This window comes from Dipodomys spectabilis, unplaced genomic scaffold (genome assembly GCF_019054845.1).
Source record: "Dipodomys spectabilis isolate Male_0828 unplaced genomic scaffold, ASM1905484v1 ptg000187l, whole genome shotgun sequence".
In the NCBI taxonomy this organism is placed as follows: domain Eukaryota; kingdom Metazoa; phylum Chordata; class Mammalia; order Rodentia; family Heteromyidae; genus Dipodomys; species Dipodomys spectabilis.
In genome coordinates this window covers 421,194-444,797 of record NW_024870864.1, presented here as the reverse complement: position 1 = coordinate 444,797, position 23,604 = coordinate 421,194, and the positions used below count along the sequence as shown (strand labels likewise).

At 46.8% G+C, this 23,604-nt stretch overlaps 1 protein-coding gene across 1 annotated transcript; it reads left to right on the top strand.

Annotated features, from left to right (window-relative positions):
• The first annotated feature begins 437 nt into the window (after positions 1 to 437).
• Fbln7 (fibulin 7) lies at positions 438 to 21,779 on the top strand. The gene is made up of 7 exons (XM_042695351.1): positions 438 to 624; positions 1,244 to 1,414; positions 9,277 to 9,406; positions 14,362 to 14,483; positions 15,097 to 15,234; positions 19,814 to 19,949; positions 21,407 to 21,779. Exons 1-7 carry the CDS (start codon positions 438 to 440, stop codon positions 21,777 to 21,779), a joined length of 1,257 nt encoding a protein of 418 aa, XP_042551285.1.
• Positions 21,780 to 23,604: the final 1,825 nt, after the last annotated feature.

Here is a 23,604-nt window from a genome sequence, read left to right as displayed (position 1 = left end):
TCTTTCTTGTTTTCCCTGTTACGTAAACTCTTACATATAGGAGCCACTGTGTGATCCTGTTTTACTTGTCTCCCCATCACCTTGTTTTTCAAGATGATTTTCAAGACAGAGAGGAGTTTACCAAGGCCCAGGTTCTGGGATGTTCACAGAATGAGAGAGTATGTCTGCAGTAGGAGACATGATTATAAGGAACTGTGGGTTCAGATAACTGCTTAGCCACTCTGTCAGATAGGTCACCGTGTCCTCGTTTTATTTCTTGAGGGGTGGACTAGAGCCATGATGCCTGTGCTTGGGGCTGTCATCTGCTGGCCTATTGGAGCAGATTTTGCCCAGCTTGGTGCTGAGCAGTGAAAGGTGCTTAGTGAGCTGCTGGGGTGATTTGGGCCCTGTAGTTTCAGGAGCTTCTGGAAGCGCAGGGTGGGCGTGAGCCAGACCCGATGAGTGGTGGTCTCTCCTCTCCCCAGAACTGTCTGAACAGGCAGCAGCTCCTCACTGCCATCCGCCAGCTGGAGCAGCTGCTGAAGGGCCAAGAGACTCGCTTTGCCGAGAGCATCCGCAATATGAAGAGTCGGCTGGCTGAGCTGCACAACTCTGTGAGCAAGGCGGCCCCGGACAGCCCCCCAGGTGGGTCCCCACAGCAGCATTGTCACAGTCAGAGAACAAAGACCAAACAACTATCTCTGATTCCCTCCCAACCTGCTATGTGCTAAGACTCCAGGACCATCCTTACCTAAGGTCCATGGTTTAACGCTGGTGTGTGTGTATGTGTGTATATTGTGTGTGTGTGTGTGTGAGAGAGAGAGAGAGAGAGAAAGAGAGAGAGACAGAGACAGAGACACAGACACAGAGACACAGACAGAGAGACAGAGAGAGACAGAGAAAGAGACAGAGAGAGAGACAGACAGACAGAGACAGAGAGACAGAGAGAGAGACAGAGAAAGAGACAGAGACAGAGACAGACAGACAGACAGAAAGAGAAGAGAGACAGAGTTAAAATGTGCCTGCTGCTTGTCATCTTTATCTGGCTGTCTCCCATTCCCTCTCTCCCTGTCTCTCTGTGCTGGTCCTGGGGCCTGAACTCAGGGCCTAGCCACTGTACCTGAACCTCTCCCTCTCCCCAAGCACATTGACAATTGGATGAGGAGCTGTGTCTAGAGTGCCCCACACAGTGGCAGCAGGCCTGCCATAGAGGGTGTTGGTACCCAGCAGGGGCTCCTCCTAATCTTCCCTTTTCTCCTTCCAGTTTCCTGCCCTGCTCTGAATGCTCCTTCGGATGGTAGAAAGTTTGGAAGCAAGTACCTAGTGGATCATGAAGTCCATTTTACCTGCAATGCCGGCTTCCGCCTGGAAGGGCTCAGCAGTGTGGTGTGTCTTCCCAACGGGACCTGGACAGGGGAGCAGCCCCACTGCAGAGGTATCACCCCTTCTTTCCACCTACCAGGCAGACCCTCCTCCCCCACAGCAGGGCAAGGGGGCTGGAGGATACAAAGAGTCATCTTGGGACCACTGTGTGCCTGATACTTGAATCCTTCCTTAAACATAAAGCAGGGGAACGTGCCTGATTCCTCACTTCTCTGCCAAGCCTGGACTGCTGTCCATCTGCTTGGATTTGCTAACCAGTTCCAACTAGATACTCTTTTTTTGCATGTAGGAAAAAAATTATGCACAGAGAGGTTAAGGAACGTATACAAGGTCACACAGCAAGTGGTAGTTTGTGGATATGCTGACCCCAGAGACTCTGCTGTACTTAATTTAGGACTACAGTGACTGGATCTCACGCAAGACACTACCCTAGGGCTGAGGAGTGGGACAAGAGAAAGGTGCTGCAAGGAGTCCTAGCGGCTGCTGTGTTCTGGGGCTGTAGTGTGTGAGGCTGCTGCTCTCCTCTGGGTAGAGGAAATTTCTCAAGTGTCTTTTTTTTTTCTTTTTTTTGGGGGGGTCTGGTCATGGGGCCTGAACTCTGGGCCTGGGCGCTGTCCCTCAGCTCTTCAGCTCAAGGCTAGCGCTCTACCACTTGAGTCAGAGCACCACTTCCGGCTTTTTTCTTTTTGCTTATGTGGTGCTGAGGAATCGAACCCAGGGCCTCAGGCATGCAAGGCAAGCGCTCTACCACTGAGCCACCTTCCCAGCCCTCAAGTGTCTTTTGAATCTGCATTAGGACTTGATCTGATAGACTTTTGGGGCACAGGAGAAGCCTGAAAAGGTTTCTTTTATTTGTCTTCCACTGTGAAGCTTGTAAACATTATCTTTTTGATATAAAGAAAAATCACCTGTAATCCTAGCTCTAAGGCAGAAAGCCAGGGACCATGGTTCAAGGACAGCCCAGGAGAAACACAAGTAGCAAGATGGGAATCTGACTTTTTTTTTTTTTGCCAGTCCTGGGGCTTGAACTCAGGGCCTGGACACTGTCCCTGTTGCTTCTTTTGCTCAAGGCTAGCACTCTACCACTTGAGCCACAGAGCCACTTCCAACTTTTTCTCTTTATGTGGTACTGAGAAATTGAACCCAGGGCTTCATGCATGCTAGGCAAGCCTTCTACCACTAAGCCACATTCCCAGCCTAACTCATTTTTTTTTTTTTTTTGGTGGGGGGGTTCTTGTCGTGAGCCTGAACTCTGGGCCTGGGCGCTGTCCCTCAGCTCTTCAGCTCAAGGCTAGCGTTCTACCACTTGAGCCACAGCGCCACTTCCGGCTTTTTTTCTTTCTGCTTATGTGGTGCTGAGGAATCAAACCCAAGGTAAGCACTCTACCACTGAGCCATCTTCCCAGCCCCCTAACTTTTTTTTTTTTTTTAAAGTCTGGCCTTGAAACTCAATCCTCCTGATTGCTGCCTCTTGAGTGTTGTTGGATTACAGGGGTAATCTAACTAGCCTTCCAGCCAGCTTTTTTTTTTGATCTTTGGTGTTTTAGTCTTTGCTTTAGTTACTGTTGTCCAACTTTCAGGTATTACAGTCACCCAGAAAAACTTCATAAAATGTAGATGCTGGTGCCCCAAAGACCTACTGAGTGAATTGAAGTCTTTATAGGTGAAATTCAGGAAACTGCATTGTTAATATATTCCTTATGCACTACAGGTATTATCCAAAGCTTGAGAAATACCAGTGCTCTTGCTCCTATGAGAAGCATAAAAGAGATTAAGAAAGTCAAAATCGCCGGGCGCTGGTGGCTCACACCTGTAATCCTAGCTACTCAGGAGGCTGAGATCTGAGGATCGCCGTTCAAAGCCAGCCCGGGCAGGAAAGACCGTGAGACTCCTATCTCCAATAAACCACCAGAAAACTGGAAGTGGCGCTGTAGCTCAAGTGGTAGAGCGCTCGCCTTGAGCTGAAGAGCTGAGGGACAGCACCCAGGCCCAGAGTTCAAGCCCCACGACCGCCAAAAAAAAAAAAAGAAAGTCAAAAGCACCAAAACATTGGGGCCTGTCCACAAGCAATGGTAGATCTGCTGGCCTTTCCATGGTCCAGAGCATGCCTTGACTCTTGTCTTTGAACTGAGCAGCGCATTCCAGATTCACCTGTGTTTTCAGTCTCCTTTCTTCCTCTAGCCTCCACCCTGGCCTTATCCCAGGACTTCATATACTGTGACAATCGGGAAAAGTTGATTCAGGGAACAAGGTTGTGGCCCATGCAAGGTGGTAACCATGATAAAACTTTTTTTTTTTCATCTCTGTAAGTGTAATCTGGGCATAAGAGGTCACCCATAGCGGAATGGGACAAAATATTCATACGTCATTACCAAGCTACTCAACCAGCTGCAAGACATGACCTCCCCCAGGCTGGCAGGCTGAGCCTATGCTCAGCAGGAATTTCTTTGATTCATGGGTATCAGTTTCAGCCATATCAGCCAGACCCGTTAGCAGGGAGATTTAGTGCTTCTGTTTTTGTTGTTGTTGTTGCTATTGTTTTATTGGTCATGAGGCTTGAACTCGGTGCCTGGATACTGTCCCTGAGCAATTTCATTCAAGGCTAGTGCTCTACTACTTTGAGCTAAAGTAATACTTCTTATTTTCTGGTGGTTCATTGGAGATAAGAATCTCACAGACTTTCCTGCCTGGGCTAGCTTTGAACCACAATCCTTAGGTCTCAGCCTCCTAAGTAGCTAGGATTAGAGGTTTGAGCACCAGTGCCCAGCACTTCTGTTTTTTTTTTTTTTTAATTGTAAAGATACTATACAGAGGGTTACAGTTACATGAGTGAGGTAATGAGTACACTTCCTCTTGAACATTGTTACCCCCTCCATTGTTTCCCCCCTACCATCCCTTCCCTCCCTACCTTCCCCCAGGTTCTTTTTTTTTTTTTTTTGATTGTGATTAAGTGATTACATAATTTCCCGAATTTCACAGTATTGTGGAATAATGATGCTCATTTAAAGTCACAAGTTCATTCTAACTTTTCTGGAGCAAATTGTCTATCACAGTCTGTAACATATAACGGTGTACACATATACACCATACATGTGATCAGCAGCATGGGGATATTTAGTAGTGGTTTGACCAGATGAGTGGGAGTTCTTTGTTTCTTAAGTCCTGTTAGTTTTGTCGTATCACCTAACATTTTGGATTTAGCATCCACTTATCAGGGAGACCATGTACCGTTTGTCTCTTCGTTCTTGGCTTACCTTGCTCAACATGATTCCTTCTAGCTCCATCCATTTCCCTGCAAATGCCATTATTTTGTCATTTCTAATGGCTGCATAATATTCCATTGTGTATAGATACCACAATTTTTGGATCCATTCATCTGTGGTGGGGCATCTGAGTTGTTTCCATATCCTAGCTATTGTGAACAGTGCTGTAATAAACATGGAGGTGTCTTTGTATATTGGTTCCTGTTGTTCAGGGTAGATGCCTAGAAGTGGTATGACTGGGTCGTAAGGGAGGTCAATCTTTAGCTTTCTAAGGACCCTCCAGACTGCTTTCCAAAGTGGTTGTATAAGTGTACATTCCCACCAGCAGTGTAACAGGGTTCCTCTTTCTCCACATCCCCTCCAGCATTTGTCGTTGGCTGATTTGTGGATGTGGGCCATTCTGACTGGCCAGCACTTCTGTTTTAATGACGTGGCTGAGACATAGGCTGGAGCCCAGTGAACTAATAAGCAGCCATGGACCCCCCAGTTTTTTTTTTTGACCCACTCCTCCAGCCCTTTTTTGCATTTGTTATTTTCGAGGTGGAGTCTTGTTTCCTTTAGACCAAGATCTGCCTATTTCACACTTCCTGACATAGCTGACAGGTATGTGCTATCATGCCCAGATTCTTCTCTTGAGATGAAGTCTCATGGACTTTTTTGCCTAGTTTGGCACAAAACCATGATCCTGCTGATCTCAGACTTTAGCTAGCTAGGATGGGAGCTAAAAGCTACCTTTTGAATATATACAAATTCATTTTGTATCTCTGCAGTCCTGTCACTGTGTGTTGACATAGAGAAATAATCGTGTGTGTGTTTGTGTGTGTGTGTGTGTGTGTGTGTGTGTATGTGCTGGTCCTGGGGCTTGCACTCAGGGCCTGATTGCTGTCCCTGAGCTTTTGTGCTCAAGGCTAGCACTCTACCACTTGGGCCACAGTACCACTTCTGCCTTTTTCTGGGTAATTTATTAGAGATAAAAGCTTTTCCAGGCTAACTTCACACAGTGATCCTCAGATCTCAGGCTCCCAAGTAGCTAGGATTACAGGCATGACCCACAGGTGCCCAGCTGAGAAATAATCTTAATTACAGGGGTTCACCTCAAAACCCAACAAAGTCAGTGTAAGACAACATGGCAACAGTTTAATAACCTCTCTCCCTCTCCTCTCAAGACAACTGCTTAGAAAGTAAATGATAAGCCTGGTTTGGCATAGAAGCAATCATAGATACTTGTGCCATTATAAACATAGCAGGCTGAGGTGGGCTCCTGCACTCCAGGGTGGACAGCAATCCTTTGCTCCCTGAATGAGTTTCCCCTTGTTCTTTCTCTAAAGGGCATGCTTTTAAGATGCAAAGCTTTCTGAATAGGAGGACCCATGCCAAAGGGCTTGTCCCTTTGACTGGAGAGGAATAAAGGCCTTTGACATGACCATGCAGCAGGAGCTCCAAGTGTCTAGCCCCTCCCCTTTTTCATATTGGTCTTTTCAAGGTAGGGTCTCACTTTATGGCCAGGCCAGCCTGGACTGTGATCTTCCTACTTGTGTTTCCCTAAGCTTCTGGGGATGACAGTTAAGCCACCATATCCAGCCACTGACTGACATGAAGTTCCATGAACTTTTATGTTTGGGCGGGCCTCAACCCATGATCCTCTGATCCTTGCCTCTCAAGTAGCTAGGATTATAAGCTTGAGCCATCACATGCAGTTAGGTGTGTTTTTAACAGGGCTCTGTGTGGGGTCATTAGCCAGAATCCTATTTGGACTTACTGATTTAAAACATCAGTGCAGTATTGCAATGGGGATCCATTTGTTTAACTTAGGAATGTCAGGTGACAGTGGTACAGGCTGGGGCTCAGGCAGAAGGAGCTGAGATTACACAGTAGAGTGAGAAACATCAGATAGTGTTTAACTCCATGGACAGTGATTGATAGGAACACTGAGAGAAGATAAGAGTGGCTCAGGATAGAGACTCTAAGGACAAGGAGGTCAGATGGAGGATGGAGTAAAAAGGAGACAGGAAGAGCTTGCAAGACAGAACACCAGAAGATGTATAAATGTAAGGTGGATGACACTTGACTGAGGGCTTGGCAGGTTATTCTCCAGTTGGAATGGGACACAGCTGGGGCAAACACATCCAAGAGACTCTTATCTGCGATTAATCAGCAAAAAGCTGGAAGTGGAGGCATGGCTCAAGTGGTAGAGCACCAGCCCTGAGCAGGAAAAGCCTTCGCAAGAGCACAAGGCTCTGAGGTCAAGTTTCAGTACCAACACACTGGATAGAAAGACAGATAGACTGACAGATAGACAGACTGGCAGACAGATAGATAGAAAAATAGTTAGATAGATAGGGCAAGAGTTAGACGATGCCCATAATCCTTAACCTCACTTAATGCCAATGGGAAGTGCTTATGTAAGAGTAAGTGGAAATAAGGCTGTGCCTTGGCTTGCCAGCCTCTCTCTGTGCTCCCTTTGTAGTAGCTCTAATGTTGCTGTGCTCGTGACTAAATGCCATGCCTGGGACACAGTTGAATGCAATGTCAACTGTATTTCATTCAGTCAGGACTCAGACTGGGCACCAGAAAGGGCCCTGGGCCACCAAATGCCGACACTGCGCATCAAGATAAGAAATCCAGAGAGTCTGTCTGGAGCCTGTCAAGAAATGAATCTCCTAGGCAGACCAGTCCTGGCACCTCCAGACACCAGACGCCTCCCACAGGAGCCAGGTGCATCCCAGGCTCAGTGTCTTCCACTGCAGTCCCCCAAAGGAGAGACAATGGCCTGGGGCCACCAGGGCCAAGCTGAAGGTATCAGTGTCCCACACTTTCTGGCTCTCTCCCACGACTCCATGGCCTAGTGAGCTGCCTGCTTGTAGAAGATGCTTCTGAACAGCACCGAGGCTGGATCACGGGTAATGAGAACAATACCTATGTGGTGTCATTCACACCCATTCCTGGAAACCAGTCACCTGAAACCATAATGGCTCAGGTGGAGGGTACAGAGAAATGGAAAGAGCTCCTTCCCCTGGGACAAGTCGCTCTGGATGCTTCCAGATGAAATAGAAACCATCTAACCTTCTCTATGACATCTCAGTCTCCAGGAGGCTTGAGGGAAGCCAAAGTCTCTGCCATTCCACCCAGAACTAGGCTGCAGTTCTCACTAGGAATGAAGCACCTGCTTTCACCTGGCTTCTCTCCCCAAATGCTGCCAGCAAATCTGTGAGCTGCCACACCCTCTCTCTCTCTCATGGAAACGGCCTGTGTTTATATGAACACTGCGCTTAGGAAATTTGAAACGAGCATATAACACAAGGGTTTTACAAAATCATCTTTTTCTTTGCTTTACATTTTTGTGTGTGTGTGCCAATACTGAGGTTTGAACTCAGGGCTTGGGTGCTGTTCCTTAGGTTTTTTACTCAAGGTGGCACTCTACCACTTGAGACATACTTCCACTCCCAGCTTTTTGCTGGTTAATTAGAAATAAGAATCTCATGGATTTTCCTGCCTGGGCAAGCTTTGAACCAAGATCTTCAAATCTCATCTTCTTGAGTAGCTAAGATTGCAGGCATGAGAAGCCATTGTTTGGCTAAAAATCATCTTTTTTCTATTTATAAATTTTATAAATGTTTGCAGGAAAATGGGAGGCCACAAAACAAAAAAAGTATTCAAAAGCAAAGAAAATTAATCTGTATGCCTAGGACTCAGTGAAGTATTTATAGGGTTTTAAACATTCTCCCTCTGTACATGGTGTATAAATGAGCAAGGACCAGCTCCCTTTACCAATATTAAAAGAATGTTAACCAGCCCCTACATGGTAGAGCACAGGAGGGCTGCTGGCTGTGAATTTGGAGAACAAATTTTCCCTATCTCTACATATTTCAATAGGCCATCCTTCTCTTTGTAACTCTCCTGTGAGACTCTTATTTCCAAAACAAAAACAAAAAAACCCCTGGAAATAGATCTGTGGCTCAAGTGGTAGAGCACCAACCTTGAGCAAAAAAACCAAGCAACAGCTTGAGGCCCTAAGTTCAAGCTCCAGTATCGGCACACATACGTACATGCACACAGCACACACATACAAACACATACACACCCACACACAGAGGCAGTGAGCAAGGCAGACACCCTTGCCTGGTTACAGCTGTCTAGATACACCAGTGCCTCTGGGGTCGAGCATGAATGCTGGGGTTCCAGGTGCCCCCATCAGGTGGGCACAGTATGTGCCAGGTCCAGGGTCTGCTGGATGGAGAAGCTATGGGACTTTATCTCCACCCCCTTGCAGCTCTTGCTGGTAGAGAGGTAGAAAGGTCAGGGTGGAGGGACAGGAAACTGGAATGGTTCTTCTTCAGCTATCTACTCCTGAAGCTGTAATGAAAGAGAACCTATCATTATTTATTTTGTCATTTGTTTGTTTTTATTTTGTATGTGTTAGTAGTAGGACTTAAACTCCAGGCCTCGACTTTTCTCTTGTTTTTTTTTTTTTGTTAACTTGAGACCGGCCCTCAACCACTTGAACCACACACCCCACTTCTGGCTTTTTTTCTATTTCATTGAATGGTCTGAGTAGCTGAGATTACAGGTGTGAATCACCAGCACCCAGCTCTATCGTTGTTTTGATGGGTTTAGAACTACAAATCACATTTGGAAATGTATTCTTTCCTAGATATCAGTGCTTGCGCCAGCCAGCCCTGTCACAATGGTGGGACCTGTATAGAAGAAGTTAACCAGTACAGATGCATCTGTCCTCCAGGAAGGACGGGGGGCCACTGTGAACATCAGGCCCAGACTGGTACGTAGCTACTGTGGGATTGGGTGAGGACGATCCCTGCAGCAACCCTGGTCACCACATGCAGACACAGCACCAGCCCAATGCCCCCCAGAGACATGGGCTTTTCCTCTCTGGTTCCCATTCACTGTTCCTTGATTCCCTACAGTGTTCTCTCAGACATTACGTACTCCTTTTGGGTAACCAGTTTTCATCCTTTTGCTGGAAGATAACTAGTAGAAGGCCTGACACCCAACCTAACAGTTCCCAAATTGGGAACGTGACTTGGGAAGATTCGCCATGGCCTCCTTTATTGATTAGCATTTCTTCTGTCAGCAGAATCAGCTTGACTTTAAATATTTCCATTACAAAATTAGCAATTGGCAGCACAGTCAAGTCCAAGGTATTTTAAGAAGTGAATCATTAGACATTTGATTAGAGTCTTAATGTATCCCTGGCCAGAGGTCTAAGGACTCACGATGGCTGATTTTGCACATGGCAAGAATCAAATGATGCCAGGCACTGGTGACTCATACTTGTAATCCCAGCTACCCAGGAGGCTGAGATCTAAGAATCATAGTTCAAAACCAGCCCAGGCAGGAAAGTCCATGAAACTCTTATTTCTAATAACCATCAAAAAGTCAGAAGCAGAGCTGTGGTTTAAGTGGTAGAGCACCAGCCTTGACTGAGAAAGCTAAGGGAGTTTTCAGAACCCAGGTCTGAGTTCAAGCCCCCCCCCCCCCACACACACACATACCACACAAACAAGGGAAAACAAATGTGAAGGATTTTGAAACATGAATAATGGGCCTGCACTGTGCAGCATCTAAACCTTCCTCAGAAGAAAAGTCCAGCTTCAAAGAAGAAGAGCCTATTCCTTTGTTGAACAACCCTGGAGTGTTCTGTCTGGTTCTGGTTGCTTTATTTTGTGTGTGCCATGGATGGTTATTGTAATACTTTCCAGAGAATAGTAGTTAATCAATCTTTTTTTAAAATTAAAAAAAATTTTTGTTGTTGTTCATGGGGCTTGAACTCTGGGCCTGGGTGCTGTCCCTCAGCTCTTCAGCTCAAGGTGAGTGCTCTACCACTTAGGCCACAGTACCACTCCCGGTTTTCTGGTGTTTTATTGGAAATAAGAGTCTCAGGTTCCTGCCTGGCTGGCTTTGAACTGCGATCCTCAGATCTCAGCCTCCTGAGTAGCTAGGATTACAGGTGTGAGTCACTTACTGGTGCCCAGCTGTTAATTAATCTTTAATATTCACCTATAACCCCAGCCCTCCTCAGCCTCCTGAGGCTGGAGAACAGCAAGATGAAGGCCATCGTGGGCTCTTCTTAGATAAAAACTGCCGCAGACCAGCTATGTCAAGCTGTATCCAAGGGAAGACCCTAAGAGATTTTGAAGAACAGCACATAGACACTCTAGAGAAAGCTGGGGCCAGGTGGACAGGCAGTACCAGAAATCTGGGAGACTGAAGCAGCCCAGGCTCTCATCCAGTGCATTTCTTTATACAGAGTTTTTGCACAGGAAAGGGCAAAGAAAGGTCAAGATGTGCGTGTTAAGCAGCATTCAGCAGGCGTCAGCAGCTTTAGCCATATAGAAAACAGAAGGCCCCCAGTTAGAGATAGCTGAGCTCAATATCTGGTTTAATTAAGTTAAGATGAGAGAGACAACCATCAGCTGTTGCTGCTTCAGGCCGTGGGCAAGGACAAGACCTAGTGCTTTCGTCCTGACAGCTCATGTTTCTTAGGGCTTATGACTCTGGCTTCCAACACAAAACAAACAAAACACCAACAAACCAACAAAATCACAAAAACCTTATTATCTTTTTATTGGACCCAACTCTGTGTCAGGTTTAAATAGTGCCCCTCCCCAAGATGGGCTGTTTAAAGTTCCTTGGCTGTTAGTGGACTTGGGAGCTTTGTCAGCATGAGACCTTCTCTCTTGGGGAGTCCTCCGGTGCCATCAATGGAGATGGCGGGGGGGGGGGGGGGGTGGGGGGTGGGGGTGGGGTGGGGGTGGTGGTGTTGGTGGTGGTGGTGGTGGTGAAGAGACAGGACTGTGTGAACAGCACTGCCTCTGTTGATACAGTTCCATCTCACTGTGTCAGTCAACCACCCCCTTATTAGGGTTTCTACCACTTAGGGTGTCTGAGTTCTCGGTGTCTTGGTGTCTGAGGCCATTTTATGAAGAATCACCACAAACAGACCCCAGACTCATCACCAAGAAGGAGTGTGGGGGAGGGACAGCATATCACTGGCTATGTTCTTCTAATTTCCCTCTGGCCTAGCAGACACCTGACTCTTGCTCACGTGGTCTTTCAGCCTGGAACCTTGCTTCCCACCAGTTGGTCTGCGCCTTTCTACTAGCTCCCCGATAGAAAACTCACCTCCCATTCCCATCCAATTCTATTTTATTTATTTATTTTTGGGGAGACAAGTTCTGCTTTGTTGCCTAGGCTGGCCTTGAACTCCTTGGTTTAGGTGATTCTTCTGCCTCAGCTCCTAAATAGCGGAACTGCAGGTCCACAAACCAATTACTTAATTCTCTTTACTATAGTCGGGTATACAGGATACTTACTGTAAGGTTCCCCCTGGGAAGGGGGAACAGACTCCTCCCTCCTCTTGGCTAAGTCCCCCCCCCCCCCCAATCCCTGAGGTTACATTTGCATCCCATGTGTCCACACCTCCTGCCTCTGGCCTGGATAAGTTGTGGCCCTGCTCCGTGCTCGAAAAGAAACCTTTCCCCTGCCTGAATACCACGTGCTGCTCTCTCTTTCCTCGGCTACCCATTTAATTTACCAAACGCTTACCATCTTTAAATGTACTATTCAGTGGCACAGAGCACATTTATAGTGCATGTACAACCATCATTAGCCAGCTTCTGGGGCTCGAACTCAGGGCCTAGCACTGTTCTTTAATGTTTTTGTTGTTGTTGTTTTGCTCAAGGCTATTGCTCTACCATTTATGCTACAGTTTCTTTTCTGCCTTTTTTTTTGGGGGGGGGGTTAATTGGAGATGAGTCTCACTGTCCCACTCGCTATAAGCTGGATCACTGTAGAACTGGGGTTCCTTCAGTGGCTCAGTGACAGCATCTCTCCTCTTTGCTTCCTAGTCGTTTTTCTACTTGTTCCTCTTCAGTTCCCCCAACTCTCGATCCTTAGGAAACTCAGTCCTCTGAAAACGTTCAAAAAGTAATGTTTCTTCTGATTGGAAAAGTAATTTCTGTTCCCTATAAAATGCAGAAACAAAACCACAGTTAGCCTCCTGTGGCTCATGCCTGTAATAGCTACTCAAGAGGCTCAGATCTGAGGATTGAGGTTTAAAGCCAGCCTGGACAGACAAATCTCTGAAACTCAACTCTAGCTAACCAGCAAAAAGCCAGAAGTGTGAACTACAGGAAATGGAAGAAAGGTGTTTGTTGCTGCTACTGCTGTTTTTGCACTCTCTCTCTCTCTTTCTCTCCTGCCCCTCCCCCCATCTTGTTTGTTCATTTATCTGTCTTTGGGAGGGTAAGGGGGGCATAGGAATGGAGGGACAAGGGGTGAACAAATGCAGCAGTGGTACTCACTGGACACTGTTGAAAATGAACTATATAGGGCTGGGAAGGTGGCTCAGTGGTAGAGCGCTTGCCTTGCATGCTCAAGGCCCTGGGTTCGATTCCTCAGCACCACATAAGCAAAATGAAAAAAGCCGGAAGTGGCGCTGTGGCTCAAGTGGTAGAGCGCTAGCCTTGAGCTGAAGAGCTGAGGGACAGCACCCAGGCCCAGAGTTCAGGTGCCACGACCGGACCAAAAAAAAAAAAGAAATGAACTATACAATTTGTGGGAGAGAGTGGGTGGGAAAAACTGGGAGACAGAGATGAAGGGGTGACATGTCCAAAAAGAAATGTACTCTTTACCTGAATCATGTAACAATAGCCCCTCTGTACAATACCTTTTTAATAACTACTTTTTTAAAGCCAGAAGTAGAGGTGTGACTCAGATGGTAGACAGCCAGCCCTGAGTGAAAAAGCTAAGCAAGAACATGAGGCCTCAAGTTCAAGTCGTAGTACCAGCACAACAAAACAAAAATCAAATAAAGGAAAAACTTTGAACACTTTAGACAAGTATAACAAACAGTATTAAGTTCTTTACAATGCAAATGTCCCCTCCGTGGCCAGTTCTATGGTCTCCATGCACTGACAATGGGGTGTACTCTGCCTCCTCTGTCCTCCTTTGTGGGACCTAGACTGATGGCTTCGGTTGATGGTTGATGGTTTATCTTTCCCTATCCCACAGTAAGCACTTGAGAGTTCCTACTCTTAAGTGAACCATCTAGATGACTTGAGGAATTAGTAGAAAGGTGTGAGCACATAGCAATAATTACAGCAAATGTGGTTTAACAGCAGACAGGGCAAAGATGTCCTTAGTAATAAAGACAGACTCCAAACTTAGTCCAATCTACTTATTTATTTATTTATCCATTCATTCATATGTCAGTGGTGGACCTTGAACTGTCGCTGTCCCTCTCAGCTCTTCAGCTCAAGGCTAGTGCTCTACCACTTGAGCCACAGCACCACTTCCGGTTTTCTGAGTGGTTTATTAGAGGTAAGAATCTCCCTGAGTTTCCTGCCCGGGCTGGCTTTGAACCATGATCCTCAGATCTCAGCCTCCTGAGTAGCTAGGATGACAGGCGCCAGCCACGGGCACCTGGCTCTATTTTAATATAGAAAGATCTAGCAAATTAAAATGTATCAGCTATCCCTTAGCTGTGTAAATAATATTAAATTTCTAACTGGAAACAGAAGAGTTCCTAGTCCTAGTTCTTCTTCCACCTTTGCCTAGTTTGGGCCGCCGGGCTGGGCGGCCTCTAAGGGCGCGTTTTCCCTGCAGCCGAGCCGCAGCGCACCAGGGCCTCGGGCCCTGCCTCCGGCCTGCAGCGCACCAGAGTCTCGGGCCCTGCCTCCAGCTCGCGGCGCACCAGCGCCTCCGGCCCAGCCTCCAGCCTGCAGCGCATCAGCGCCTCGGGCCCTGCCTTCAGCCGGGAGCCGCGCTGTTCGCAGGTGGAGCAGGTTCAGCTCTGCAGCTGCGAGGAAGGATTCCACCTGAGCCGCGACGTCTGCCAGGGTAGGCGCGAGGGGTGGTGCGGCCGGGAAGGGGACTCACCGCATGTGGGCTAAGAAAGCAGCCCCAGTTTGCGGTTTCCGCTAAGCAGTGTCCTATGAATGAAGCTAGGGAGGAAACGTCAATAAAACAAGACATAGGGAAAGCAGCCGGAGGCGCCGGTTCAGAACCTTGAGCCCAGCTCAGCACCCACCACCGCCGTTAGCAGGAAGGGCGTGGCGCACTGCGGTGGTAGGCCGGGGCGTGGCGCACTGTGTTGGTAGGCCGGGGCTTGGGGCTGTGCAGGGCCTAGGGCTCATCTCTTGGTCTCCCCTCAGCCTGGCGTTACTGCCCAGCCCACTCCTGTGCATCCCTGCAGTTTCTCCCAAACCCCATTTAGCCCGAGTTGCCCCTCTGGGGTCTACTGCATTGGCTCTCTCCACCGTGCTTTTAAGCCATTAGGGCCCCTAGTTCTGGAGAAGGGAGATCGCACCTGTTTCTGTTCTGGGGTTACGGCTAAGTGGCTGCATCAGGCCCAGACCAGCCACACTGCCAGAGAATGGAGTTTTTGGGTGCGATGGCCAGCTGTTGAGGATTGCATGGGCCCAGCAGTCATAGTGGGTTCCTCTGTCTCCAGATGTGGACGAGTGTGAGCTGTTTGCGCAGGAGAGGCGCCTCCGGCTCTGCATGCATACCTGTGTGAACACCCCTGGCTCCTACAGCTGTACCTGCCCCAGTGGATACCAGATCATGGCAGATGGGAAGAGCTGTGAGGGTGAGTGAGACTTGTGGCTAGGCAGGTGACTGGGGATGGTTCGTGTCTTTGCCCAAGATGCTTCTGGGACCCTCCCCACCTGCAGCCTCACCCTCAAGACTGGAATGATGAGGAGAGCCAATGGATACATTTGATCTTAAAACAAAAAAAGCCCAGGCCCTGAGTTCAAGCCCCAAAGAACAACAAAAAAACTAGCTGGGCGCCTGGTGTCTCATGCTTGTGACCCTGGTTACTCAGGAGGCTGATATCTGAGGATCAGTTTGAAGACAGCCTGGGCAGTAAAGTCCAAGAGACTTTTTTATTTTTGGTCATGGGGCTTGAACTCTGGGCCTGAGCACTGTCCCTCAGCTCTTCAGCTCAAGGCGAATGAGTGCTCTATCTTGAGCCACAGCACCACTTCCAATTTTCTGGTGGTTTATTCGAGATAAGAGTCTCACAGACTTTCCTGCCAGGGCTAGCTTTGAACCGTAATCCTCAGATCTCAGCCTCCTGAGTAGCTAGGATTACAGGCATGAGCCACCAGTGCCCAGCCCAAGAGACTCTTATTTCCAATTAACCACAAAAAGCTGGAAGTGGAGCTGTGGCTCAACTGGTAGAGCACTAACCTTGAGCACAAAAGCTCAAGGACAATGCCTAGACCCCAAGTTCAAGCTTCAGGATTGGCACACACATATACAAACTACAAAAAGATACTCTCAAAGATCAAAGCACATCATCTACATAAGTAAGAAATGAGTTGCTTAACCATCCTGGTTCGTATCTCTTCTGACCCATGTGAACAACTGTTTCCAGGGTCAAGTCCCTTCCACTCAATTGTCCTTAGCTAAGGTTGTACAGATAATTGATCTCCCTCTCTGATGAACTCTGATGGCTTACCTGTGAGCACCTGCAGGCTCCCTCCTACAGGCACTTACACCTCAGTGTGAATGAGTGTGGCCAGGTCCCATAATGCTGGTCATGTTTGGTGGCTAGCTGAGTTGTAGAGGGCAGAGTGCCCAGAGAGTGGCAAGAGTGAGAGTCCCTTACTTGGGTTTGAGGGGAGAACAGAGGGAGGTGTTCATCAGATTCTGACCTATTGAGAGCAGAGGATAGACACAGTTATCACCTGAACTGTATCCAGGCAAAAATGGGGCATGGAACTGAACATCCCAGCTGCTCATGCCTTCTGGAAGACTGGCCTGAGGTTTTGGAGGTTGATTCCAAGCATAGTGTGAAAGAGTGCCTTCATTGGCAAGGAAAGTTTTCTGTGGGCTTGGAGTATACTCAAGAGGTAGGGATGATGCATTAAGCTAAGGGTGGACAGTAGAATGGAGAGGATGAGCATTCTTGCAGCAGCTACACTCATACCACTTGATAAGACCTGAGGGCCCTGCGCAGCTAACAGGAGGCATCCCATTACAGCAATACTTGCCATTAAGGCAAGTATTAAGATATTAATAAACACAAATATACCAGATCTCATAGTAGTTCAGAGCCAGAAAACAGTTGTTCTTCCTTATTCATTAAAGGTCCTAGATAATACCAAACCCTATACTTATGATGCTTTTATCCTCTACATAGATGCCTATGATAAATCCTGTTTTAGAAATCAGGCTCAGTAATAGAAAATAGTAGTAAAATAGGATAATTGTAACATACTGTTAAAAGGTTACTTAAGCCAGGCACTAGTGTCTCATGCCTATAATCCTAGCTATTCAAGAGGCTGAGATATGAGGATCATGGTTCAAAGCCAGCTCAGACAAAAAAGTCTGTGAGACTCTTATCTCCAGTTAATCACAGAAAAAAGCCAGAAGTGGAGCTGTGGCTCAAGTGGTAGAGCACTTGCCCTGAGCAAACAGAGCTCAGGGACAGCATCCAGGTCCTGAGTTCAAACCACAGATCCTGGGGAAAAAAAGTCGCCAGGTGCTAGTGGCTCACGCCTGTAATACTAGCTACTCAGGAGGCTGAGATCTGAGGATCCCGGTTCAAAGCCAGCCCGGGCAGGAAAGTCAGTGAGACTCTTATCTCCAGAAACCATTAGAAAACCAGAAGTGGCGCTGTGGCTCAAGTGGTAGAGTGCTCACCTTGAGCTGAAGAGCGCAGGGACAACAGACCAAAAAAAAAAAAAAAAAAAAGTCATTTAAGCCAGGTTCCAACAGCTCACAACAATCTTAGTTACTCAGGAAACTTAAATCTAGATAATTGTGGTTTGAAGTCAACCAAGGCAGAAAAATCTACCAGACTCTATCTCAAAATTAACCAGCAAAAGCCAGGCTGGAGGTATATATATAGTATATAACAGTCCGTTAGTTCGTAACTACTACTGGCAAAAAAAAAAAAGTACTTATGAGTTGTTTATTTTGGAATTTTCCATTTAATATTTTCACACCACAGTTGAGAACCGAAACCTAGAAAAGTGAAAAGTAGATGGGAGGGGGATGGGGGCACTGAAAGCCAAGTGGGGTTCTTATTGGTTAAAATGATTCTAGGCTTTGACATTGAGCTATAGCAGGCATTGGGGGAGAAGTACATTTGCTATTGGGAGCCTGTTTCATACTAGGAGGATAGACAGCCCCGGTCCCTCATCTGTTGAATTCAGGATTGTGTGAGGAATCTACCTGGCTTCAGACAATGGCTGTGATGACTACTACTAGAGAAGAAGGAGAAGAGAAAGGACAAAAGGTCCCTACACAGGATGATGTAGGAATTGTGAAGAGAGAGGGGCTCTTTTGTGACATCTTGTTAGGCCTCCATACAGTGGACACTGATGGTGGAAAAGGATTATTCATGCAACAATATTCATCAGGCCAAGATTCATACTCATATTGTCACAAGACTGAGCAAGATTGGCAGACCTAATTAAACTACAGAATATCCTCTGTCCTCTGCTTTTTATGGGTCAGGGGGTACTTGTTATCTTGAAGTGGTTTTGGTTAGAGATCAAAGGGCATGTTCCAAGGAGCAGGTAACAGGAGATCGGGGAGGAATAAAGATAGGGTCAAGAAGAGCAGGTACTCATTGTCATTGGATAGGATCACTGTGTAATGTCAAACTCCAAGGATCCTCCAACACAAGATAAGACAAACATACAAACCAGCAGTTTTCCACTGGCATCAGGCTTTCTGCACGTACACCATCCACTCATCATTTCTGTACCTAGTCATAGTTATCATGGGGCTCTAGAGTCCCCACACAAATAGTTATCCACTCAGCCACCCATCTAGTCATCAACTTACCTAGCCATCCACTTACCCATTCTTCCAACCATCTGTCCATTTCCCCGCCAATCCATCTATCCATCCATCTGTCCATATACCCGTCCTCTCACTGGTTGACCCACCCATCTACTCACCCGTTTACCTACCCAACTATCTACTCACACTCATCCATCCATCCATCTATTCATTCACCCATCCATTCTATCTGTCTACTCACCTATCCACCCACCAAACTACTGATACCCATCCAGGACCCCTACCATAGCACTATGAAAGTCCACAGAGGATTGCTTCAAGTGGGGAAGAGACAACCTCAGTTGGATAGGCCCACTGGATGGTTGTTAAGAGATCAGAGAACTTTCCTTACGACTAACACAGTGAGGAAGTCAGCATTCAGAATGGAATGTGGCTGAGATCAACGGTTTTTGTAAAATCTTTGAATCTCCTTGAGGAAAAGAAACTCAGAGACAGTGACCAGGCCCAGACTTTAAGCCCCATGATTGGCTAAAAACAAAACAAAATAAAAAATAAAAGAAACCCACCAAAACAACAACAATAACAACAAATCTTTGAATCTTAGAAGTGTGACTTAAGAGAGACTTGAGGGCACATGGGCAGAAAAGGAAGTCTTGGAGAAACAGTAACTGGTAATACTCATTTGTCACTTGCCAGAACCCCAGCACTGGTCAATGCCCCAGGAACACAGGATCCTGAGGAGTAGCATTCCCTAGCATGTTTCTCTATGAACTTGATTACTGAATACTTGACAGGGTTAATACTTTCAGACTATGCTTTGGAAATCACATGGTGGTGCATGTCTATAATATCAACATCCAGAAAGCTGAAACAAGAGATCAAAAATTGGAGGACACCAGCTACAGTGGCTGAAGCTTGTAGTCTGCTACTAGATGGGGGATTAAGGTTCAAGGCTAGCCTGAGCAGAAAGGTTCACAAAACTCCATCTTAGCCAATGGCTGAGCATCGTGACACCTGCCTATTATCTCAGCTACAGGTACAGTGGCATGTACCTGTCACCTCCTACAACACGGGGAAGCATGTTAGAAGATTGCAGTGTAGGTGGATCTGGACTTAAATCGAGAGCCTATCTTGAAAATAACCAGGGCAAAACTGGGCTAGAGGTATGGCTCAATTAGTAGAGTGCCTTCCTGGCAAATGTGAGGTCCCAAGTTCAATCCCCAGTATGGGCTACATGGTGAGATCTTATCTCAAAAAAAAGAAAGAAAAATAAGCATTCAAGATTTGGGGAGCTCATCTCTCACAGAGCTCCATTTTTCTAGTGCCCTTGAGGTCTGTCCTGTGCTTCTGTGAAAGGCGGGGGGGTAGTTGTGAATTCTCACCCTCGTTTATGCTCTGCATTTCAGATATTGATGAGTGTGTGAGCCCACATGTGTGCCCACAGGCAACCACGTGCATCAATACTAGTGGAGGCTTCCAGTGCGTCAGCCCTGAGTGCCCCAAGGGCAGCGGCAACGTGAGCTATGTGAAGACATCTCCCTTGTGAGTAGAGTCAGGGCTGACCAGGGCTGGGCCCGTACAACCCAGGTCTTACAGTAAAGCTGGCCTGGATTCTTCCTGTAAGTTCCTGTGAAAAAGACAGCAACGTCATAGGAAAGTTGAGGGGTAGGGAATGGGTTGTCTAACTTGTCCAAGAACCCAGTTTGCCCCAGTGCTTCTTATTAGATAAGAAGACTGCAGCCACTGCATGGTGGCATGGTCAGGGAGAAGATATGGTGATGTTACCTTGGTAAAACCCCCAGCATCCCAGGAGTCAGGTGTGAATCACACCTGTTTAGAAGAGGTCCATTTTCTCAGGTTCACATAGCTTGCAACTAATAGATGCAGTGTAAACCTCAGGCACTTTGCACATACCACCATTTTTCCAATCTACCAGGTGGTTTAATATCTCGCGAGCTCAGCATTTAAGCAGTAGAGTTGTTGGCTTTCCAGAGGTTGCAATAATGTAACTCACATAAAGCATACCTGTTTTCTCCCCAAAAAGACATCTTAGGAGCTCTTGCAATGTCTTCAAGTGGAATTGACTACATAAGTCATTTAAGTTGCTTTTTGGATTGAAGCAGATTAGAAGTAGCAAAAATGTCAGTGACACTGAAGAGGGGTAGTTATTTGAGAGAGGAGTCACTGAGTGAAGAACAGGGAACTTGACCTTTGTAAGCCTTTGGGAACAATGGATTAACAGTCCCATGTGATATTTGGCCTGAAAAATCTTTTTTTTTAAATAAAAACTATGACTTTTTTTTATACATGTGCCATGTGTAACCTTGATGATACAAAATCAGCAACTGTGCTAATTTGTGATTGTCTTTTTTTTTTTTTGGTGCTGATATTGGGTCTTGAACTCAGGACCTTTGTGTCATTCTTTAGTTCTTCACTCAAAGCTAGTGATCTACCACATGAGCTACAACTCCACTTCTGAATTTTTGGTGGTTAAATGGAGATAAGAGTCTCTCAGACTTTCCTGCCCAGGCTGGCTTTGAACCTTAATCCTCCAAGCTCAGCATCCTGAGTAGCAAGGACTACAGGTGTGAACCATCAGCACTCAACTTGTGCTTGGCTTTTGTTTTATAAGTTAGACATTCTGAAAGCATTTTCACCAGACTCTAGTTCTAATGGAATTTGAGCCATGCTTGAGGAGCTCATATTGCAAGAGTTGCCAGCTAATTACTGGGGTGTTACCATTACAGAGAGTGCTCATCGCCTCAAGAAAGAGCGCCTGGCATGACTACCAGCATCCCCATCATTACATGATCTTCTCAGGCTTTCTCTGTACAAATGATAGTAATAGCATGAATACACATGTATGTGCAGATACACACAATATGGGAGCTCCTAGGATCATGAAGCCCTTCCCTGGACCTGTCTGATACTAGCCACAATCAAAGCTTCCCCTTAAGTTTCTCCCAAGTCTGACTGCCTCCATTTTGCCTCTGCTCCAGCCAGTGTGAACGAAATCCCTGCCCCATGGACAGCAGACCCTGCCACCACATGCCCAAGACCATCTCATTCCATTACCTGGCTCTGCCCTCCAACCTGAAAACGCCCATCACGCTCTTCCGAATGGCCACAGTCTCAGCACCAGGCCGGATTAGGCCCACCAGTTTACGGTTTGGGATTGTGGGTGGAAGCAGCCGTGGCCAGTTTGTCATGCAGCGTTCAGACCGGCAGACAGTAGAGCTGATCCTCATCCAGCCCTTGGAGGGGCCTCAGACATTGGAGGTAGACGTTGACATGTCAGAGTACCACGAACGTGCCTTCCTGGCCAAGCATGTGTCCAAGGTCACCCTCTTTGTGTCTCCCTATGACTTCTAGGGTACTATGTTGGGCACTGGAATAGAGATCTGGGCTGCTTTCTTCAGACTCAACCATGCATATGGACTGCCAGAGGCCCTCCTCCCACCTTGCCTCTGCCAGATTTGCCCGTTCACTCAGGCCAATGATGCTTTCTGTTCCCTTGGGTGACAAAGAAAGCATCCAAACTGCTGCCATCACTTTTTCTTTCTGCCTTAAAGCCCTCTTCCCTTAGATTATGCACTAACTTCTCCCCTCTCTCCTAGAGGATGGGTGGCTTTTCCAAGTGCTGTGTGAAGAGCATTTTGAGGGAATGCTCATGCTTTGTGTCTAGATGATGGTCAAAGCATTCTGCATTGTGCAAGCTAAGTCCTTTTAGGATTTTAAGTTCTGGTATGCCGATGGTTTAGTCCTTTCTAGTACACCTGGCATGAGGTACCCTTCTTCCACCCCCAGGATGCTGCTCTTTGTTATGTTCTGTGACAAACCTGCCAGCCTTCTCAACAGAGAGCCACAGGAGGGCCCTTGAGCCCTAGACAGACCTGCCTACACCAACAAACCAACATGCAAGCATAGTTCTATCTGACTCTCCCCCACCCCCATTTTTTTTTTTTTGCTGATCCTTGGGTCTGAACTCAGGGCCTGGGCACTGTCCCTGAGCCTCTTTGTGCTCAAGGCTAGCACTCTTACCACTTGAGCCACAGTGCCACTTCTGGCTTTTTTTTTTTTTTCAATAGTTCATTGGAGATAAGAGTCTCACCAACTTTTCTGCTTGAGCTGGCTTTGAACTGTGATCATCAGATCTCAGCCTCCTGAGTAGTTAGGATTACGGGCATGAGCCACTAGCACCCAGCTATGACTTTCCTTTTGAGATATCCATTTCAGAAACATGACCTGGTATGATAATCTTAGAAATGAAGAATGTTGCTTCTTCCTGTCTACTGACCTCCCCCCACAACCCCCCAAGAATGAGATAGCTCAGTGCCTTCTAGGAGGGGAAGCTGGCTTTCTTCTGTCTGGGTTGGGCATCCTGGGGTAGATAAAGATAGAAAATACAGAGGCAATGACTGAGATTGCTCCACTAGTCTCAATTTGTCTTGGCCACATAGAGATTGTTAAGAATATCTTCCCATGGGGAACTGAGGCAAATGGTTCAGCTGTTCTTGATTTCATGGTGTTCTTCTGATGGAAGAACAAGGGGTGATGGCCTTCAGGTGACCCAAACAGGAAATCTCTGGCTAGAGCTGAGAATGGGGTGGGATGGGGGCTGTGAGGAAGTTTCAGTGGTCAAATACGTTTACTTATTTAAAAATTCTTTGTTTTTCTCTTGTATGAGATGGAGCCAGATGAAGTGTTTCTAATTTAGTGATAAATCCAATCTGAAGGTGCTTTTTAGGAGGGTTTGTCTTGGTCCTTTTTTGAGACATGGTCAAAATTGGTGAAAATTTTCTGCTTCCATAAGCTCAGCTGAAACCTATCTAACAATAAAACAAAGATCTGAGAACTTGCTTTTTTCTTTTTTTAGGTCATTTAAGACCTATTCAAACATGACTCACAGACTTCTGTTTCCAAATGATAACAGAATGGGTCAGAAGCCTATGTGCAGAATACCCAGTGGGTGAGTCCAGGGCCTGGCTGTGTCCTGAAAGTGAGACACAGCACCACGATGAGCTCTTCCTTCATGCTGGGGATGAAGATGGGTGGGAGAGGAGCAAGTCCATCACCTCTCAGACAGGGGAAAGGGGGGAGGACAGGGGAGTGGTTTGGGGGGGGTGATCTAGAGCAAGCCACTGAACTGATTTATAATGATGATTTTGATGCCAAATAGGCCTAACATAAAGCAACA